This window comes from Perna viridis, chromosome 14 (genome assembly GCF_037379345.1).
Source record: "Perna viridis isolate PV_CMFRI_1.1 ecotype Kerala chromosome 14, ASM3737934v1, whole genome shotgun sequence".
Taxonomy (NCBI): Eukaryota; Metazoa; Mollusca; class Bivalvia; order Mytilida; family Mytilidae; genus Perna; species Perna viridis.
In genome coordinates this window covers 8,459,860-8,480,575 of record NC_142458.1, presented here as the reverse complement: position 1 = coordinate 8,480,575, position 20,716 = coordinate 8,459,860, and the positions used below count along the sequence as shown (strand labels likewise).

The window sequence follows — 20,716 nt, the reverse complement described above, 5'->3', positions numbered from 1 at the left end:
ATTAATCAATCAATCAACCTGTATGTGTTTTAAGTTTTCTAATATTACAAATTTGTCAGAAAATCAGTCAGATTTTTTGATATTACAAAAAATGTTCATGTTTCAATACCTTTATACAGATATATTATATAATTATCTTTAAGTGATTTTTTTTCATTGGTAACAACAGGATCCAGTGCAACTTGATATTTTGTAAGAAAAAAACAAAAACAAAACAAAACAAAACAAAACAACAAAAAAAAAAAAACAAAAAAAACAAAGTGTTGACATATTTAATCAGCATCAGCATATCAGAAGTTTTTAGGGACAAACTATAGTGATCACAGATATGCGGAGGTAGTTAGGGGATGTAATTTGCAGGTACATGTATGTACATGTATCTTATTTCAAAACAATTGTTTAACTGTGGCATGTCCTTGCACTGTTAGTCGTTTTTTTTAAATATGATTCTGCTTAAAAACCAGGCAGGGGATGATTCATCCTATCCTAGGATATTCAATGAAACACTATAAATACTATTATAAGGTCCTAAAAATAACTCTACCTGTGTTCATGCAGATCTGCTAATTTAAAATATTGTTAAATAATTTTTGACTGGTTATGGTGTAAAAATTCTGGAGGGAAGTTTTCCGGTACTTTTGCTGTAGTAGAACATAACCAAAATCTGATTTTTAATGTCTCCAGTGAGCAACTTCCATTTGCCCTTTTATTTTTAAAACAGTTTCCATAATGAGGCCTACTGAAGCATTTTCTATCAAAAAATATTTGGAATCTCCAACATATACATCCTGAAATATTTTTTGAATGGTTATAGTGTAAAAATTCTGGCGGGACATTCTCTCGTACTTTTTCTGTAGTAGAACATAACCAAATTTTAAGTTTTAATATCTCCAGTGGACTACTTTTATTTGCACTTATATAACCTAAATTGTTTCTATGGGCTTTCTGGCGGATTTTCAATGAAAAATAGTTGGGTTAAAGAAATGCATGAATCACCCATTATAAACATTTGCATGGTTTTTAGGCAGTACTGTACTTTATAAAAGTATCACCGATGCATGTGAATTATTAACTGGAGAAAAAATAGGAAAACATACCGTTATCCTTTGAAAATTTGAAGAAACACTTTCCTTCTGATTTCTGGACAACAGATCCATTTCATTCGATATAAATTTTTCAAGGCAAATCGTTTTAAACCGGACACATGGTCTAGTAATACATAAAGCTGTATAAGATCGAAACAATTTTTACTGGTTTATGGCCTCGGTCCGGTGATCGAACTTCGGAATGGTTGAACTAGGTTCTTTTTTTATTTAAAAAACAACAAAAAGAATAAAAAGTACAAACATTTTATACCAGTATTAAAAGGGGCATAATTCCCTATTTGATAAACTTGTGATTTAAAATCTAGAGTTTCAGTCTTATATAACGAATTCTTCATGGCATTGTTAAAAAAAGATATTTACAACATATCTACATGATTTACAATCAATATCATGTCTTTATGTTATATTCTATTTATTTATTATTCCTTATTAAAATATATTACTTCCTTTCTAATTCAAATGGATTACATAAGATTCTTCCTCTTACTTTTTTAATAAAATCAGAGTGTCAGGGCGGGGGGAGGATACAGACAATTTGAAAAGGAGAGTGTCAGCCGGGGTTCCTCAAGTATCCATATCTTTTCTTGCATGCTAATTCTTTATAATTGTCAATCTTCAATATACACCACATTGTTTTATGCTACACAGGCAGATATTTTTCACGTGAAATTCATGTTAATCGAGCTTTACATGAAATTCAGGTGAACTTCACATGAAATTAACGTGCTTTTCATGTGAAATTCACTGAACATTTATTGCATGCGAACAATTTATGTTAATTTCACGTGAAGGCTCGATTCACTCGAATTTCACGTTAACTCTGTCACCAAGTTTATTTGCTCAGTTCGGGTGAAAATAATGTGAAATTTGTGTATATCATGTGAAACAATTTTGCCTGTGTATGCCATAGCTCAAGCGAAAAGCCATCAAAGTCATCATCACAAATATTCATGCTTGCACGGAGGGTTAAAATTGACATGTGCATATCTTCATATTTAATTTTATTCATACTAATGAGTTGAAAACATCACCCCGTCACACTGTGTCAAGCGAGAGAAATGAACGTGAACAGATGTATAATATAAGTATTACAGCTAGATCGTGAACGTGTAAGCGTAAATTCATTCCTGGTGAAGATCATCCGGATTATATTGATTTCTACTCACATGGAACAAATACGCTAGTGTGCTTTATTCCGCAGGGAATGATACCCTAGGGTATTTACGTCATAGAGAAAGTGTTCTAGGGTATTTAGGTGATTGAGAAAATACTCTAGGGTATTTAGGTCATGGAGAAAATGTTCTAGGGTAATTAGGTCGTGGAGAAAGTGTTCTAAGGTATTTTAATTAGGTCATGGCGAAAGTTTTCAGCGGTATTTAGGTCATGGGAAAGTGTTCTAGGGTACTTGCGTCATGGAGAAAGTGATCTAGGGTATTTAGGTCATTGTGGAAGTACTCTAGGGTATTTAGGTAATGCAGAAAGTGTTCTTGGGTACTTACATCATGGGTAAAGTGTTCTAGGGTACTTAGGTCATGGGGAAAGTATTCTAGGGTACTTCTGTATACCGGAAAGAATGTTAGTGGTGGAATGAATTCACTGGACTTAAAGGATCGTGAACCATTACAGGACATCGTGATGATCTTGCCTTGCATATATGGACTTCTAGTATTACATTTACTATAGCATTGATTTACTCTTTTCTTAAAAAAAAAAGAAACAATTTATTTTTTTATCTTTTATTTTTGTTTCACTGTTTGTATAGTAAGACCTAATGGATTACATTTACTGTATAAATAATATTTGTAGAAAATAATACACAAATGTAACACAGGTACACAACAAAAACAGAATTAATGGTCTTTTTTTATAATGTGACAAAATGATTTGACATTTCTAATCAATTGCAGACATCATAATTACACTCCACAAATATTTCGTGTGAACAAGGCTAGAAAAAGAGTGAAGAAATTCTCAAATGGAGGGTTTCATGTTTAAATTTTAATACATGCATAGCAAACAAAGACCAGATATAAAATGCCCATGAAACAAGAACTAAATATGTTAGATGATAAAATACAACAATACAGAGGGACTTTAAAACCTGACCAAGGCTGCAGCCAGGGGGAGCGACGGGTGCGACTGCCCCCCCCTTTTTCCCTTGAAAAAAAAACTTTGGTTTACATCTTAGCCTGTAATCATACCAGATAAACAAGTTCATTACTTATCAGTGATCAGTTCATACCCTCCATTCAGAAAACATGGCTACGGCCCTGCTAACCCTGGAGAAAACAACAAATTCGTCTCTGGTTAAGACAACTTCCTGGTCTATCCAGATTTATTTTTAGATAGGACTCAACGTACCATAAATACATTATCCATGATTGATTCAGAGGAGGATTTCAAAGGTAAGAACCCCCACTTATGATGGAAAATTTTGTAAATTTTGCTCTCAAAGTTTGGGCAAAATTTGAGAAAAGGATTGCCTTGAACCAAACCTGTTGTCATATTTCTGGATCAGCCCCATTCCTCATTAAAGTTGCAAAAATGCAAAATTATTAAAAAAAAATTCTTATTTAAACCAAAACAAATATTTTTACCACGAAATATTCCTTAATATCATATCCCACTCTTTGGAGGAGAATGTGACATAGACTTTCTTGTACTTAATTTATTCAGACAACATGAAAAGTAGTTTTTACTAAAGTACATCTTGTACATGTCTCTCACTGTAAATTTACCAATAAATGGGAAAAAAATTGATTGCATGTATCTCACTGATCTATTAATTGTGGCAGGAGAGAGGCTCTTTCACAGCATATGAACAGAGGAGTTCATTACATAGATTTCTGTGTCATACTATAATTAAGAGGGACTTGTAGCAATTCTAATGCTGTATTAAAAGAAAAAAAAATGCATTATAAATATTTAGAAAAACTAATGTATGAATTTTTAATACAGAAAAATACAGCTTTGCATTTAACAGCTATACAGTGAACTTTGAATGTTAGATAAATTTGAATTCAGATTTCACTGAAATATTTGTTAAGCCTATATATTGCTTGGTTGTTAATTGAACTTTATTGTTTTTTGAGTCATTTTCAATGTTTTAAGTATAAGCGTTTGTAAGAATCAGGCAAAATGTGAAAATTCAGAAACATGCATGTCAAAACCCACCGATCTGACAATATAATATCACTCAAGGATACTTTCTCTATTTGAAAAGACCATTTTTTTATCTCTGCATCACTGGCTTTGCTCAGAAAATTTTCAATGCATTTCAATGATATGGCGAATCTTGTCTCTTTTCCTTGATTCTGATGGTGCAAGTAGTCAAATTACACTATCAAAATGATGGTTTTTTTTTCTCATACCATGTTTCACCTACTGCCTGATTTTTAAAACACTGACACTTAAGGAGGTAGACCGAGAGTAAGGGACATGAACTTATTAAGAGTTGTTTTTAGTACCTAACAAATGTATTTGAACATTTTCGTTGATTCACCCCATAGCTGGTTTTAAGGCAGAACCGTAGTTAAACCTTCAAGCATGTTTAGTAGGTGTAATTATACTATTATTATTATTATTATTACCAGTTAATTATACTCATTATTACATACAATTTCTCCATAATTTATTGATATTTTCAAAATAAATTTAAAGTTTTGTGATCAGTATTTTGATTTTCAAGTTGTGACTGATATCACATTTTGAATAATGAAAATTTTTAATTACGCAAGAAACATTTGATAAATCACTGCTGTCTATAAAATAAAAAAAGACAAATAAACCAACCAAGTTTGTGTCTAGATTCAAAACAATATCATTATGCATGGAAAACAGACCAATACCAGCCCATAGTTTTATGAAGAACTAAGTTTTAGCCTTGTCATTATTCATATATAATGTATAGAATATAAACTGGAAAATTTATTTCCCACTTCCTTTCCATACATGTAGTTTTTTTCAAATTAATCTAAGTTTACAGAGTCTTAAAATATGAAATATTGCACTACAAACTTTATGTAGAAAATTTTAACGACAGTTTCATTTTCAAATTAAAGGTTAAACACAAAAAAAAAAAGAACAAAAATACAACTGCTCTGAAATGACTCATTTCAAAATAAGCATTTTTTTTCTAAATTAAACAAGTTGTAATATTTTATCACATATGATATGGGAAAAATTCCAGAAATTTCGTCACAGGATCTTAAGAAAACTACAGACATGATTTAACTCAACCAACCAAAAAATTCGACAAAATTAAAAGTGAATATACAGTAAAAAAAAAAACAAATGTTAAAAATCTGGATAAAAAAAAAAACAAAAACAAAAAAAAAAACAAAAAAAAAAACAGAAAAATATTGTGTCTCTCAATGTTACCAAAAATAATTTTTAACTCATATTTTAAGTTGTTGATTATCTTAATAAAATAAGTATAGGGTATAGTGGGTGTACAATTTATCGATTATGAGGCAAAAGTGTATGCAAAAAATTTTTTCCAATTCTAATTTTGGCAGATGCTATTAAGGAGGTAAACCTAGGGTAAGGGACACAACTCTTTAGATCATTGGAACGTATGTATTCAGGCTTTTTATATCAATCTCATGTAAGCATCAAAGTAACTTGGATTGATTTCATTCTGTTTCAAATGAAAGCTTGAAAGGCTTAGATGAAATTGAATATGATACAATCACTGATTTTAAGAGTTATGCCCCTTACCCTAGGTCTACCTCCTTAAGTGGTGCACTAAATACATAAGCTCAGAGTAATTTATTTTGATGTTTTTAGAAAAATACACCATAATAAGCAACCCTACGAAAATTACCTGCTTAATAATATTATTACATTCCCATTAAAAATCTGTCTACACAGCATCACAAAGGCATGGCACAACAGTAACACAACCAAATGAACAACAGCTATATACAACAGATTATAAAAACTGGGCAAGATCATACAGGCAAGATCAAGAAAAAGGGGGAGTTTAATTTGCCCATGCACTCAATTGAGGGCAATTTCTATTGAGATATTTAACAAAAACAAAAATTTCCCTGATATCACTGTTATATTCTTGAGTCAACGTAAATAAGTGCTGGAATCATTTCTAAGAAACAGGCAAAATTGAAAAATAATGAATCATGCTTAGAAAAAACACACAAATTTGACAATGTGGACACACAAATTTTGGTCTATTGAAGATGAACGGACATTTTATTCTTCTTAGAAGTGTCAGAGAATGCAGAAATACTAGAATTGAATGATACGGGGAAAGTAAGTTTTCTCCCTTCGATGATGAAATTTCAATGCATTTCATATAGTTTACATCTCAAATTACTGACACTTAAAAAAAGAAATGAATCATTTCTGCTTTTAATTAGATTGAATTAATGGAAAGACTTGTGTGTGTTTTTTTTCTACCATGATTCACACACTGCCTGATTCTTACAGAGAATAGCACTTAAACATGTGATTCAGGCTTCATCAAACTACAAAATATCCACTGTGCCATTAAGTAAACATATCTGAAAATATTTCATTCTATATCTTTGTAGAAAATTTAAAAATCATTCAAATATTAATTTAATTCTATACGAGTTCTTGCCTGGTTTTTACATCTAGTTGTACTCACAAATTACTTCAACAAAAACATAACTAAAACCAATAAATTAATATATGACAGCACCTATTCAGATACATGTATGTACATTGTACAAATATTGATACAAACAAATTATCTAATGAAAAGGATTCATTTCACCATCTTTCATTGGTCAATTCTAATATAAGATGAGAAATGATTTGTTACACTCATTTTCATTGGTCAATGCTAATGAAAAAGGCTGTACCTTTGTAGCAGCAGCAGATCTAGAGGTTTAAAAAAATTGGGTTCATGGATAATATGAGTTAGGAAAAAGCCTACAAATCAGGCATCACACTTATACATTTTTCTTACGTTTGTAATAGAAAAAAGGGATGATAGCTGAAAGGGGCAAGACAGGATAGGTAAACAGTTGTCCATTTTTTAAGAAATCATTCAGTGTACCTGATCTAGATACTGTAAATAATTCTTATATATTTTTTCTATGTTATTGAATTGCATATTTTAAATTTGAACTAATTTAAAGGGTACTTTCACTCTGAATTCACTTCCCTGACCCTTTTCTGTGGGCCTGTCTGGTGCATATTTTGATTTGACTGAATGTCTATCGTTAGCCTCGCATGCGATGCTTAGTTCTATTTACTCACTTTTTCATACAAAAAGGGAGTTCCAACTTTTTTTTTTTTGGTAGGAAAATATTGTTTATTAGATGCAAAATATGGGCAAACTGAATAAATCATAGCCTGAAACCCTCTTTTTTTCTAGAATCCCTCTTGAACCTTCCCCTTTTCAAAATCTCTAGATCTTCCACTACCAATGGCATATAAAGCAATGAAGGTGATGGACTAAAGATTGAAATCATCTGTATATATATACATGTACAACAATGTCAAGAACAAAACTAACTGTATAAAAAAAGCTCTAATATTGAATGAATAGATGTGCTAAAGCAAATTATACAGCCACCCCCCTCCTTTTTTGTCTTACAAAGTCTGTAACTAAGAAATTCATTTCAGAAAGGACAGTTGTCGATGGACCAATCATCTAAATACTATAAAATATTTATTTTTGGCCTTTTACATAAAATAATTCCTTAAGTAGCAGTCTTTATAAAAAAATCTGACAGGAGGTGATTCATGCATGTCAAAAACCCACCAAATTAACTTTTATTTCATGTTTAGAAACAGCTATAGACCACATAAGCAGTCTTAGTTTTTTATTTGGGTGTTGTGCTTTTGAGATAAAATTTATATGGTTTGTACATGAAATTTACATTTTGCAAGAGTTATCTTTCTTGATTTGGTTTGATTTGGTTGATTTCAGTGGGAGATTAAAGTGTAGTTTTCTAAAAAGTACAGATCTAAATACAGAAAGGACTAATGTCAGAGTAAAAAAGCACCATTTGTTCCTTGGGTTTTTCTACACCATAATTCACTTTACCATAGGCGATGTCTGAATTTTATAAGGACTGGTACTTAAATATTGACAAATGTATTCTTTAATTGGACAGTTATGAATTAATGTCGGTGTACACACATACAGACAGTAGAATAACATAACCCATCTTTTGAACACATTCTGGGGATATGCCCAGCATGCATATCCCTGAATCCCCGCCCAAGATGGCAAATAAAAATATAAGAATGAACACTAACTTTGGGAATATCATTTGTACTTTTCAAATTTGTATATATTTGTAGAAAGCAAGGATTAAGAACAATACTATGTATGAGGAACATCCTCATTTTTAGCCAGTCCGACTTTCTTTCATAAAATTTGACTTGACTAAAAACTATTCTGTTATTATGCATTATATACAAATACAAATAAAAAAATTGATTCATAAACCGGTGTCAATAAAAAAACTATAATCAGAAATGTAAAGGCTTCAGTAATACAGATTATAATACTGTGTGTTAAAGATATATTCAAAACAAAATAATATGAAACTTACATGTAACAAATAAAATTGGATAACTAGTATTTTTTAAGTATATTAATTGATAATGAAGATGAATTCATAAAACCTTCGTCCCTGCCTAAATCTAATGGAATTACTCCTTTGCTAACAAATTAAAAAAAGCATTTTGATGGAATCTACATTCAAAAATATACATGAAAGTATTAATTTTTCAGAGAAAAAGAAAACAATTATAAAATCATTACTAAGTAGTGCTGCTTCCTTTAATGTTACATTTGTGGAAAAAAATTGCACTGACCCTATTGAAAATTTTGCCAAAAGAAACTATTCTTCAATGAGAGACCTAATACAATGATAACCTACATTCTCTTGTAACCAAAAATACCATAAAGACCCCCAAAAAATTCCTAGATTCTCATCGGTCCCACCCTGAATTTTCACGCCCGCCCCATTTTTTTTTTTCATTTTTAAATTTCCAGAAATATTCTGTGTCTTGTCTGGACTCACATTTTAATAATCTTTACTTTGTAACTTCACTTAGTTTTCACTGTTATTTCTTGCATAGAAAATGGTTCTAATTGATGAAAACTGGTACAGGTGTAGCAGCAGAGACACTAATACTTTGGTAGAGCTGTTCCTGTATGTTTGTGCTGGTTAAATCAATCGCCAAGCACAGGAAGATGATGATAACAACAACATTAGGCTTTTGGCATTAGTCAAGATACTGTAGAAAAAATAAAAACAAAATTTTTTCCCCACCAAAATTTTTCAGAAAAGATGGAAGAGAATCTAGGAATTTTTTACTATGGCATAAACCAGTCTACTTTTGTGAATACCTTTTTAAGATTTATTTGGGTGTAAAATTCATTTTCACATCTAAAAGTATCCTACATAACAAGAGACTTGTTAGTAGTATTTCATTTTTCATGGTTGTTCTTTTATAGTGAAATTTAGATCACCCACAAAAACATGTCAGTTTACAACATACAAAAATTAATTATGATGATGAAGTTTTCAACCTTTTAAGGAAGTAGACCTAGGGTAAGGAACACAACCCTTACAAATTTTTAGAACGTTTGAATTCAGCATTTTACATCAATGTCATGTAAGCATCAAAGTAACTTGGATTGATTTCATTCTGTGTCAAATGAAAGCTTGATATACTTTGGTGAAATTGAATAAAATACAAACATATCACTGACTTCATGAGTTATGTCCCTTATCCTAGGTCTACCTCATTATGTAGCAGTTTTAAAAAAAAATCAAACAGGAGGGGATTCATGCATGCCATAAACCCATCAAATTTACTTCTGTATCTTTTTCACAAACTCTTAGCTACAAACCATAAAACTAGTCTTAGTTTGTCATTAGGTTTTTGAATTTTTTAGATACAGATTACATGGATTGTGTATGTAATTTCTTATTTGAAAGAGTTATCCTCCTTGATTTGGTATTTCTAAGTCTAAGATGAATGTTTGGTTTCCTCAACAATGCAGATTAGTTTTAATACTGCAAGGACTACTGTTATGTCAAAATATAACATATGTAGACCAAAAAAACAGCGTTTGTTTGGTGGTTTTTTCAGCACCATGAGTTGGCTTTACAAGTAGAAGTGTCTAAATTTTATATGGACTTTAAGGTGGTAGACCTAGGGTAAGGGACACAACTCTTCAAAATCATTCAGCATTTTACATCACTCTCGTGTAAGCAGCAAAGTAACATAGACTATTTTCATTCTGTTTCAAATGAAAGCTTGATAGACTTTGGTGACCTTAAATATAATACAAACATATCACTGATTTCAAGAATTATGTCCCTTACCTTAGGTCTACCTCCTTCAATGGATTCATACAAGCCACATCATAATAGGTACAATTAACATTATAAACACAACATATAAATATCTGGTCATTTCTCAGCACCTGATCGTCTTTTCCAAACATCATCATTTTTATCATTTAACTGTCTTCGCTGTTCTTTGACATCATCGATATCCTCGTACTGGTGGCTCCTCAGAACTCTCTTCTTGACAGTCTCTGCTTCAGTGGCAGGCTTGACTTCCTCATAGAAATGGTCCCTGATCAAACGAGTACCGTTCTGATTTGTTACGACGTCAAATGTTGCTTTTGATTGCACTTCCTGCACGCTTTCATAATTGGGATCAGAAGTTGGAGCCATATCGGCTATGCAATCTCTAACAGTTTGGTAATTTGGATCAAGAGTTACCTTCCCTTGATCTGATAAAGTTCTCCTATGAACAGAGTTATCTTCCTTTGGTGAGACAGACCCATTGGGTAGTCTCCCTTCAGCTGATTTGGTCATTATGTGTAAACTGTCTAAAGAAGGTGGAGCTGGAACAGTACTGGATCTGCCTCCTACAAAAACAAGGAAACAGCTAATATTGCACTGATCACAACTAGTCTACTATGGAAATTGGTATTTGGTTACATTTTGTATTGCAATGACAGTTTTCATTAGATTTAAGCTTACATCCTTATGTCAGTCAATGAAAGCTTACCTAACTTACAGGGAATCTGGGTACAATAAAAGGTTTTCAAACTTGAATGGGTTTAAATAAAGAAGAGTCCTTTTTTGTTTTACCTGTGGCTCTTTTTTCAGTGTAATGGTCCCCCGTGGGTTGTTTTACCTTTGCCCCTTAATTTAGATAACTGTTCCATGCTATTATTATCTTACCTGTGGCTCCTATTTCAGCGTAATGGTCCCCGGCTGGTGATTGTCTATCTCTGTTAGCTCGATTGGTAACCACACCATCACCTGACCCTCCGTCAACCTAGATAAAGAAAACAAAATCTTGTTATGAAAGGGTCTTCATATTTCAAAATTCTATTTATTTGCTTACAAATATGTATGTCTCCCCATTCAAAAGTTCAATGAGATATTAATTCCCTAATAATTCAGTAGATCATTAATTCCTGGTAATATGCACAACTATCACAGGCCCTTAATTGTCTCAGAAAAAAATTGATCCCTATATCTTACAACATTTGTATAAGGTACATGTATAGGGGTAATTTTTTTTCTGACAACTACACACCAAGTCCTAACTACAAGTACCCACACAGTTTAATAAAAAAAAAAAAATAGTGCAGTAGTTTCAGAGGACTTGAACATACAAAAAGTGACAGACAGACAGACAGACAGACAGACCGGGCAAAAACAATATGAGCTTTTCCTCCATGTTTTCCTTTGGACATTAAAGTACTATGTCTCTGTTGGGTGTTTATTGAGTGATATTACATTGTCAGATCAGTAGGGTTTTGAAATCCATGTTTCTGATTTTTTCCCATTTTGCCTTTCACTTTCACTTAATGATACAAAAATATAAATCCTGAAACTTTATCATGTTTATACATTTTGTATAATGTATTTATAGATAATACATTATTATATGTTAGAATGAAACTAACTGTTGCGTAGAAATTTTCAAACTCTGGAGGAATGAAAGCAGCACCATCTGGCTGAATGTCAGCCTCAGTTTCAGCTACTGTCTCGTAAGTATTCCGTGCTAATCTCTGGTTGATGCTCGCTAATGATTCTCTGGCAGTGATTTTATGATATGGTGGTTCTCTCTTCTGTTGTGTATTTCCATTCGATGAACCTATAAGTATTTTAGAGAAAACAATGCTTTCATCAATTTTTTCATAGGTTTATTAGAAACACTTATGCAACTTAATTTTGCCATTGCTATGTTGTGCACATGTTCATGTACCAGAATCTTTTGCACTTACTGAATATTTTAAGTTGTTTATCAAGTTGAAGCCCACAGGCAAATTTATGTCATGCAAATTTCACGGGAAGAAAATTTGTACTTAAAACTGTTTATCAAGTTGAAATCCACAGGCAAAATTATGTCATGATAATTTCATGTGAAAAAAAATGCCTTTGTAATACAGTGAAACTTGTCTAAATCAAATATCTTTGGTTTAGACAGGTGATTGGTTTAGACATATGTTTAGTTTAGACATGTTTGGTTTAGACAGGTGTTTGGTTTCAGACAGGTATTTGGTTTAGACAGGTGTTTGGTTTAGATATATGTTTGGTTTAGACATGTTTGATTTAGACAGGGGTTCAGTTTAGACAGGTGTTTGGTTTCAGACAGGTATTTGGTTTAGACATGTTTGGTTTAGACAGACGATTGGTATAAACATATGTTTGGTTTAGACAGGTGTTTGGTTTTAAACAGGTGATCAGTTTAGACATGTTTGGTTTAGACATGTGTTTAGTTTAGACAGGTGTTCACTTCAGACATGTGTTTGGTTTTAGACAGGCGTTCAGTTTAGACAGGTGTTTGATTTAGGCAGGTGTTCGGTTTAGATAGGTGTTTGGTTTCAGACCGGTGTTTGGTTTAAACATGGGTTTAGTTTAGACATGTGTTTGGTTTTAAACAGGTGATCAGTTTAGACTGATGTTTGGTTTAGACAGGTGTTTGGTTTAGACAGGTGTTCACTTATGACAGGTGTTTTGTTTACAAAGTCCAAAATACACTAAAACTAACAGTAACACGAGAAATTTAGAAATGGTTGGTTTAGACAGGTTTTTAAATTTAATCATATTTTGATTAGATAGATTTCAATTAATTTGGGATTTTGGTATGGGCAGGTTTTCAATTACTCAGGATTTGGTTTAGACAGGTTAAATTAATTTAGTTTAGGTAGATTTCACTGTATAGTTAAGTCGGTCCTCTATTCATTGAATGACCATTCAGGGCGTGACACTAACTTTTCTAGCTAGGTAGCCCGAAGGACTTTCTTGTTTAGACGAGTTTTCAGATTATTCAGGGTTCTGTTGAGACAGGTTTCACTGCAATCACTAAAATAATGTACAGGTAATGAACAAATGATTTAAATTAAATTTGGCATGCCCTCCATGTACATTTTGTATACAGGGTTTGAAATTAGCAGAGTTAGAAATAGTAGCCTGCCGGCCAGCCCAAGACTGGCTATTTTTTGGCAGGGCTGGCTAATTTTAGCAAACATTTGATTGAGTTTCCAACCCTGAAATTTGCAGGGCCCTATTGACAACATGCAACATGTAAAAGAGACAACAACTCCACCATAAAAAAAGTGAACCTTCAACGAAAAAGGAAAAATTGCCAACACCAAAAGTCAGGGTCAATATCTCGTCAAAATGACATTTATTTAAGTTCTGTATACATGCTTTACTGCAAGAGTAATCAAGGGAACTAAGGTTATCAAAATCATCATGCAGAATTTTGTTGGATGCAGAATATCATTTTATATGTTAACTTTAAGTAACATTCATGTCAATCAGAATTTTTCATCAATACATGTATTAGCAACATGTGGTCTGTCACATACAATGTATGTTAAAACTACAAAAATGTATCTTTAAAATCTTTGAACAATAGACCACTGTGTACAGCATATCGAGATTTGCAATATATTATTGGGATATTTTGAATTTATACCAACAATACTGATAGTACAATTTATACTATGTAAATACGAAGGTTTATTTTTACCTATAAATTATTTTTTAAAGATTATTATTGAACAACTATACAAAATGCTGTTTGGCCATTTGTTTTATAATAACAGACCTGTTGTTTATAATCTATGCACATGCATTCATTTACAAAACAATTTAACCAATCTTTTGATTGATTGATTGATTACATATAATTGTCCTCTACTGGGAGGGATCCAGATATTTGTTAAAAAAGGGGGTTCCAGGGTTTAAATTGCTCATTTATGCTAAAATTTGTTCACATTATTAAAACAAATTTTTCACATACGGCGATCCCCCCACCCATGATCCACCACTGCACCAGCAGTTATTTCATGCATTACCAGGGCAGGAAATGAACTGGCCCTCTAACATGTCTAAAGCAACTTCCAATTAAACAATAAAACCACTAAGTACTGATTTAAGTGTCTGCATCTGTAAGGATCAGGCAGTGGGTGAAACAAGATATGAAAAATACCCAACATTATTGTCTACATGGTGTCTACTACTGTTTCAAAGCCATTAGAATTAAATAAAAAAGGCAACATTTTCCATGTCATGTTGGTGAATTGAGTTATAATTTCATTAATTAAAATGAACATTTCAAGGGCAGAAAACTCTTGTCAAAAACCTCATTTTTCCAACATCCTATCGAAAAATTTCTGAGCAAAGCCAGTGATGCAGAGATCAAATAATGGTCTTTTCAAAGAGAGAAATTTTCCTTGAATGATATTACATTGTCAGATTGGTGGGTTTTTGACATCCATATTTCTGATTTTTTCCCATTTTGCCTGATTCTTACAAACACTTTCACTTAATGATACAAAAACGTAAATCCTGAAACTTTATGGTGTTTATACATGTAACACCAGCTACCTACCATATTTTTTGTGCCTATTCTAAACATTTATGGCCATTTTGGATCAAGCAAAGTCTAGATTTTTTCCTCATCAACTCAATCACGTCAGTGTAAAATATTTTTGAAAAATAAAGCATTTTCAAACCTACATGTACATGTACCTACTTTCTTACTGGAAGCAAGAACAAAAGCTTTAGTTTTATTTTTTTGTGCTTATTAAACATGATCATAATACTTGAAAGGTGTAACCGGCAGAGTAGCCTGCCCACCAGTCCATGACTGGCTATTTTTTGGAAGGGCTGACTAATTTTAGCAAAAATTTATATAGCCATATAGTAAATATACTGAAAAATTATATTCAAGACTGGCTAGAATTTGAGTGAGTTTCCTACCCTGATAACCGGTAAGAGAAGAAATTATAAGAGAGGTATATCTATGGTGACAAACCATACAAAGGCACCACAAAAAAATGTTCCCTGTTAACCAAGAAATATTCTGATTGTTATTCTGGAAAATAATTCTTTTCACATGGTGTCTGTTCATGAATTCAAGAAATATCTTGTACATATGTCTAGTTTCAGATTTGGGTTAGTCAACAGCAAAATGGCTGCTTCAATTAGGCAGTAGTATGACGGTCCAGTTATAGTTATAAGAATTTAATGATAACCTTTTAAAGAACATACATGTAGCTTAACCAAGTATATGTACATGTATGGGAAAAAAGTGTTTAATGTGACATTAACATGATTAATATAAAAAATTGTATACAAAATTACAAAATACCGGCCCTAGTGCCACAAAACATGATAAATACTTAAGTCTGATAATATTCTTAACTTTCATGGTACGAATTTAACTCCAATCAAAGTCTTGGAAATTAATCATGTTACAAATTAAGAATTTTCTCAGACTTAATTAGTTTTTAAAGTTTTCAAGTTACAGGCTTGCTGTATTAATTTTTTGGTAATCATTATTTTGTTGCCTTATGTTAATAAACTAACCTGCTGCTCCTATAACAGAAGGCCCTGTTTGATCAGGTGACACTAAATCTACACCATTTTGTACTCCTGATGACCTCTGTGAACTGACTTGAATTACTGATGACCTTTGTGAACTACTTTGAACTAAAGATGACCTTTGTGAACTTGTTTGCACAAGTGATGACCTTTGTGAACTTGACCCACCAAGAATAGCATCGTCTGGTTCTGCATAGTCATTATACCTCCGAGGTGGTTCTGGCGGTAGTGTGTATGGATCAGTCTCTTGCGATCGAAAATTGAATTGATTTTGTAGAGTTGGTGTTGGAGTAGATTCCGACCTTGATTTCATAACTACTGCATATTCATTTGATGAACTTTCCACCACTGAAAATTCTTCACCTTTTCTAGAAACTTGTGTATTGTTTGTGACATTGATGCGCGTCACCTGACCAGTCCCAACAGACTTTGGTTCAACTGATGCATAAGCATCGATCACTTTAGAAGTTCCAGAAGCACTATCTTCCATGTTGTTTTCGTTCACTCTATTGTATGGGTCATCAATTTGACTACTTGAATCACCTTCATCATCAACCCTGTTGTAAGGGTCATCATCTTTGACCCTTGAATATGGATCATCTTTAACCTTTGAGTAAGGGTCATCCTTCATTCTTGAATATGGTGGATCATCCTTTACTTTAGAATAAGGATCATCTTTAACTTTGGAATATGGATCATCCTTTACTTTAGAATATGGATTAAAACTGTGCCCTGACTCAGACTCTTGGTCATCTTTTAACCTTGAATAGGGATCATCCTTGACCTTAGAATAAGGGTCAATGTCACTAAAGCTGCCCCCGGAATCTTCATCTTTCAATTTTGAATAAGGGTCTTCAACACTTTTGACCTTTTTAGTTGATGACTTTTTGACCTCTACTGAACCATCACTTCCTTCATTTAAAGTGTCATAATCTCCTTCATCTTCCTCTACATATTTATCTGCATCAGCAGAGGGCAAATCAGTTTTTATTTCTTCATTAGATTTTTTTTTGGATTTCACTTCACTGTAAAAATGTTCAGTGACCTTGTCTTTGTGTTCTTCAACTTCGACCTTGCCCTCTGGGGACACTTTAATATGATCATAATTGGAAGCCCTTTTCTTGATTATTTTATTGTTTGATGTTGTCAAATGGTCATAATCCTGATCATCCTCTTCTGGAGTATGAATTGAGGAGTTAAGTGGAACCGTAGGTGGTGCAGGAAGCTCACGTTGTCCACCAGGCTGTGGGGATGAGCCTGAACTTCTATGAGAACTTCTAAAAAATAAATTGACACTTCTTTATTGGATGCAAATAGATTAAGGAGGTAGACCAAGGGTAAGGGACACAATTCTTGAAATCAGTGATATGTTTGTATCCAAATGTGCATCACAAGCTTTGAGGTTGTTTCAAATAGACAGAACAAATACATTGTATATTGACAGTCATACCCTACCAGTGCACTTGGTCCATACTCCCAGTTTTTAGTGGAGTCCGAGTCGCTCATTTGCGTTTGTTACTTTGTATGTATGATTTTAGTTACTTTATGTTCTTTGTTGTGTTTGTCTGTTTTTCATGTCCGATCTTTGTCCCTGGATTACATTGTTTTGATTACTGCTATAACCTTAATTGTCTTGATTACTCTTTAAAAATATGATATTTTTTTTTTAAATCAGATCAAACACTAGTACATATACATCAAAATATAGGAGGTATAAAAGCCTTTGAATTGTTTCAATGTTCTTAGAAAACATTAATTTTTTTAACAGGAAATGGAAAATAATAACTTACTTCTCTTAGGTCTTGTAAAACATGAATAAAGCCTGTTTCTGTGAAAGCATATTTGCTCGTGGGTACCAATTTTCGTGGTTTAGGGAAAAATTATCAGTTTGTAGATTCTAGAATTCGTGGATTTGACAATTCTTTCATACAATTGAATGGGCAATTTCCTTTTTGTTGGGAACCATATTTCGAGGTTTACTCAACCCACAAAAACCATGAAAATTGGTACCTCACGAACAACAATACTTTCACAGTATTAGGAATAAATTCAGTAAAAAAACTCCCATTGCTTCCAATGCAAATCCATATTTTAAGTGATGCCCCTTGTGAATAAACCTTTAGTAATCAAGCAGTTTTATGAATTACTTTTTAAGGTTCATGGACCAAGTTGTCTTTTGCAGCTTTCAAAACATAGGTCATGCAGCATTTTTTTGGCCATTCCATGGCTTCTCTATATACAATTTGAAAATGTTCTAAATTTTGACCCTAGCCCCCACCATTGTTTAAAGTGCTGTGAAAAAAAATTGAATGGCAAAATATAGAACTGAATTAGAAATAGAATTGAACAAATATTCAATCCCATGGTCACTGGCCTTCTCTTCATGACAGATTGTTCTCCCCGGAAGGGACAGTCCTTGTGATGTCATGAATAATTACTATATCTACGAAGAGATAAATACAGAGATGAGGAAAACAATTATTTTCAGTTTCATAAAAGGGAAGTAAAACACACTTCTATGATAGATTTACAACCTTTATAAATATTTTTGCATTGACTATCTGACTGCAATCCTCCCCTTCAAATAAATCTATATACAATGACATAAATAAAATGAATATTGTGAAAGCTCTTTCAATCATCAATACCAATTTTCGAGAATTAGGTAAGAAACACAAATTTGTGGATTCTTTAATTCGTGATTTTGAGGTTTTAGGTATACACATCAATGGAAATCTCCTTTGCGTTGGGAACCAAATTTCGTTGTTTGGCTAATTCACGAAAACAACAAAAATTGGTACCCCACGAACAAATAGTACTTTCACAGTAATGCTTTTTAACAATATGGTTTCTCAATTTTTTTCTTTTATTTTAAAATAATTTCAAAGAGACTTAATAATACATGATTTTTTTTAATTTGTTAAAATAAAGTAGAGGGGTATTGTTCTGAAACCTGTGCAGTGTATTAAGTCGATACATTTTTTATCAACTTTGTCTAGGTAAAAATAATATATGTTGTGAGGTGGCTCAGATTAAATGTAAATAAGAATAATGAATTAGTGAACAATAGCCACATTTAAAAGGTAAAAAGGAAATCAATACAAATAAAATGTGAATAAAACGTAAAAAGGGCGTATTTTTCAACATTTTTACATTTTATTAATATTTTATTTGTATTTAGTTCCTTTTTACCTTTTAAATGTGGCTATTGTTCACAAATGCATTACTCTTATTTTTCAGATGGCAGTCTTTAAAAACAATCAAAAAAGGGAAGAGTCACGAATGTCATAAATGCACCAATTCAACTTTCACATGTATTTCTTACAGTCTATGAACTGATCCGCGCAACAATTTGACGGATCGATGACCGTTGACTGATTGATTGCTGACAGATCGATGACTGGTGACCGATCTGATCGCAGTTTTGTTATGTAAAATGACGTAGGACGTGTTTGAAATAAAATAGATGTAAAATAAAAGTATAAATTGATGTTTAAATCTATTACATTACGTAAATATGCGTAAAATTGTCAAAGAAAACAATAAAAACCGTAAAATACAGTGAATGCTCTGTGGTCACGTGATGCGATCACCAGTTAAATGGATCGGTTTGACGGATCGATAACTGTCCAGAAACTGATCTGTGATTGATGATCAATCGCAATTTTTGTTGCACGGACCGGTTCAGGTACTGCATTCACCACAACACCAGTCTTCCTTAATCATTCTGCAGTTTCATTTTGATGAAAGTTGTATAAAATGTTGTAAATTGGGACTCAGTGAGAATAATCATTTTTCATTTAGTTTGATGAATTGGAAATGAATGCATTGTTTTCTATACACTACAGATCTGAATATAGATATAATTATAGTTATGCAAGAGCACAGCATATGGAGATAGAAAAAAAATAGTTCGTATGGTGTATTTTTTTTGCAATTTGTATCACTTCTTCTATTTGCAGTGTCTGAATTTTATATGGACATGTACTTATTGAATTTAAAAAAAGCTTCATAGATTGCAGCATGATACAATCGCAGTAGTCAAACCCTGAACAGTTGGGGCAAGTGTGGACACAATATTAGTTTTTGACACATAAGGAATCCAACAGAAATAAATTCAAAATTGGATCAAAATAAAAAAGTTAAGATTTTTTGGGGAGTGGCCCCTTTACCCCTTTAACTCAGAAACTGTAAAAGGTACCTGAAATCTTATTAAAAAAAAGCAGGCACATATTTTTCATAACGCATCCAATAAAAAAATTATGATATAGGACCAAATAATAAATAACAATAAAATTATTGTCTGGACATCGGGAAAATGCATGTTTATGGCCCCTTACTTTTAAAGTTTAAGTTTCTAAAAAATGTCTTAAAAAAATTATATACACTAAATTTTATGACCACTCCCTATAGGAAGGGTATCAATTTACCTTGACCCAGATTCAGCAGGGATTTGACCATTTTCTATTGAAGGGGTGGTTGGATCAACTCGTATTTGTACCTGGTTGGGTTCCACAGATTCCTGCAAAAAATTAAGAGAAAAAATAGTTGTTGAGAACGGAAGGTCATTCTCTACTTTTTTTTAATCAACCAAACAAGATGAATGGTCATATTACATGGATATAAAATGTCTCAAAATTTTCAACTACATATAAAATAATTGTGAAATGATTGTATAAAATAAAATAATTAAAACAAAATTGAATTACAAAATTTTTTCTGTCATTC

General features: G+C 32.4%; 1 protein-coding gene across 4 annotated transcripts in view; it reads right to left on the bottom strand.

Moving 5' to 3' along the window:
* Positions 1 to 2,826: 2,826 nt before the first annotated feature.
* The window catches only part of LOC148598035 (uncharacterized), a 40,252-nt gene continuing 22,362 nt past the window's right edge, over positions 2,827 to 20,716 (bottom strand). For all 4 annotated transcript variants that reach the window (XM_088560067.1, XM_088560070.1, XM_088560068.1 and 1 more), the window contains 5 exons: positions 20,419 to 20,510; positions 15,974 to 17,265; positions 12,055 to 12,245; positions 11,321 to 11,417; positions 2,827 to 11,001 (listed from right to left, as the gene is read on the bottom strand). In XM_088560067.1, coding sequence (XP_088416193.1) covers positions 10,535 to 11,001; positions 11,321 to 11,417; positions 12,055 to 12,245; positions 15,974 to 17,265; positions 20,419 to 20,510 — 2,139 coding nt within the window. In that variant the 3' untranslated portion in view covers positions 2,827 to 10,534. The remainder of the gene's footprint in view (positions 11,002 to 11,320; positions 11,418 to 12,054; positions 12,246 to 15,973; positions 17,266 to 20,418; positions 20,511 to 20,716) is intronic.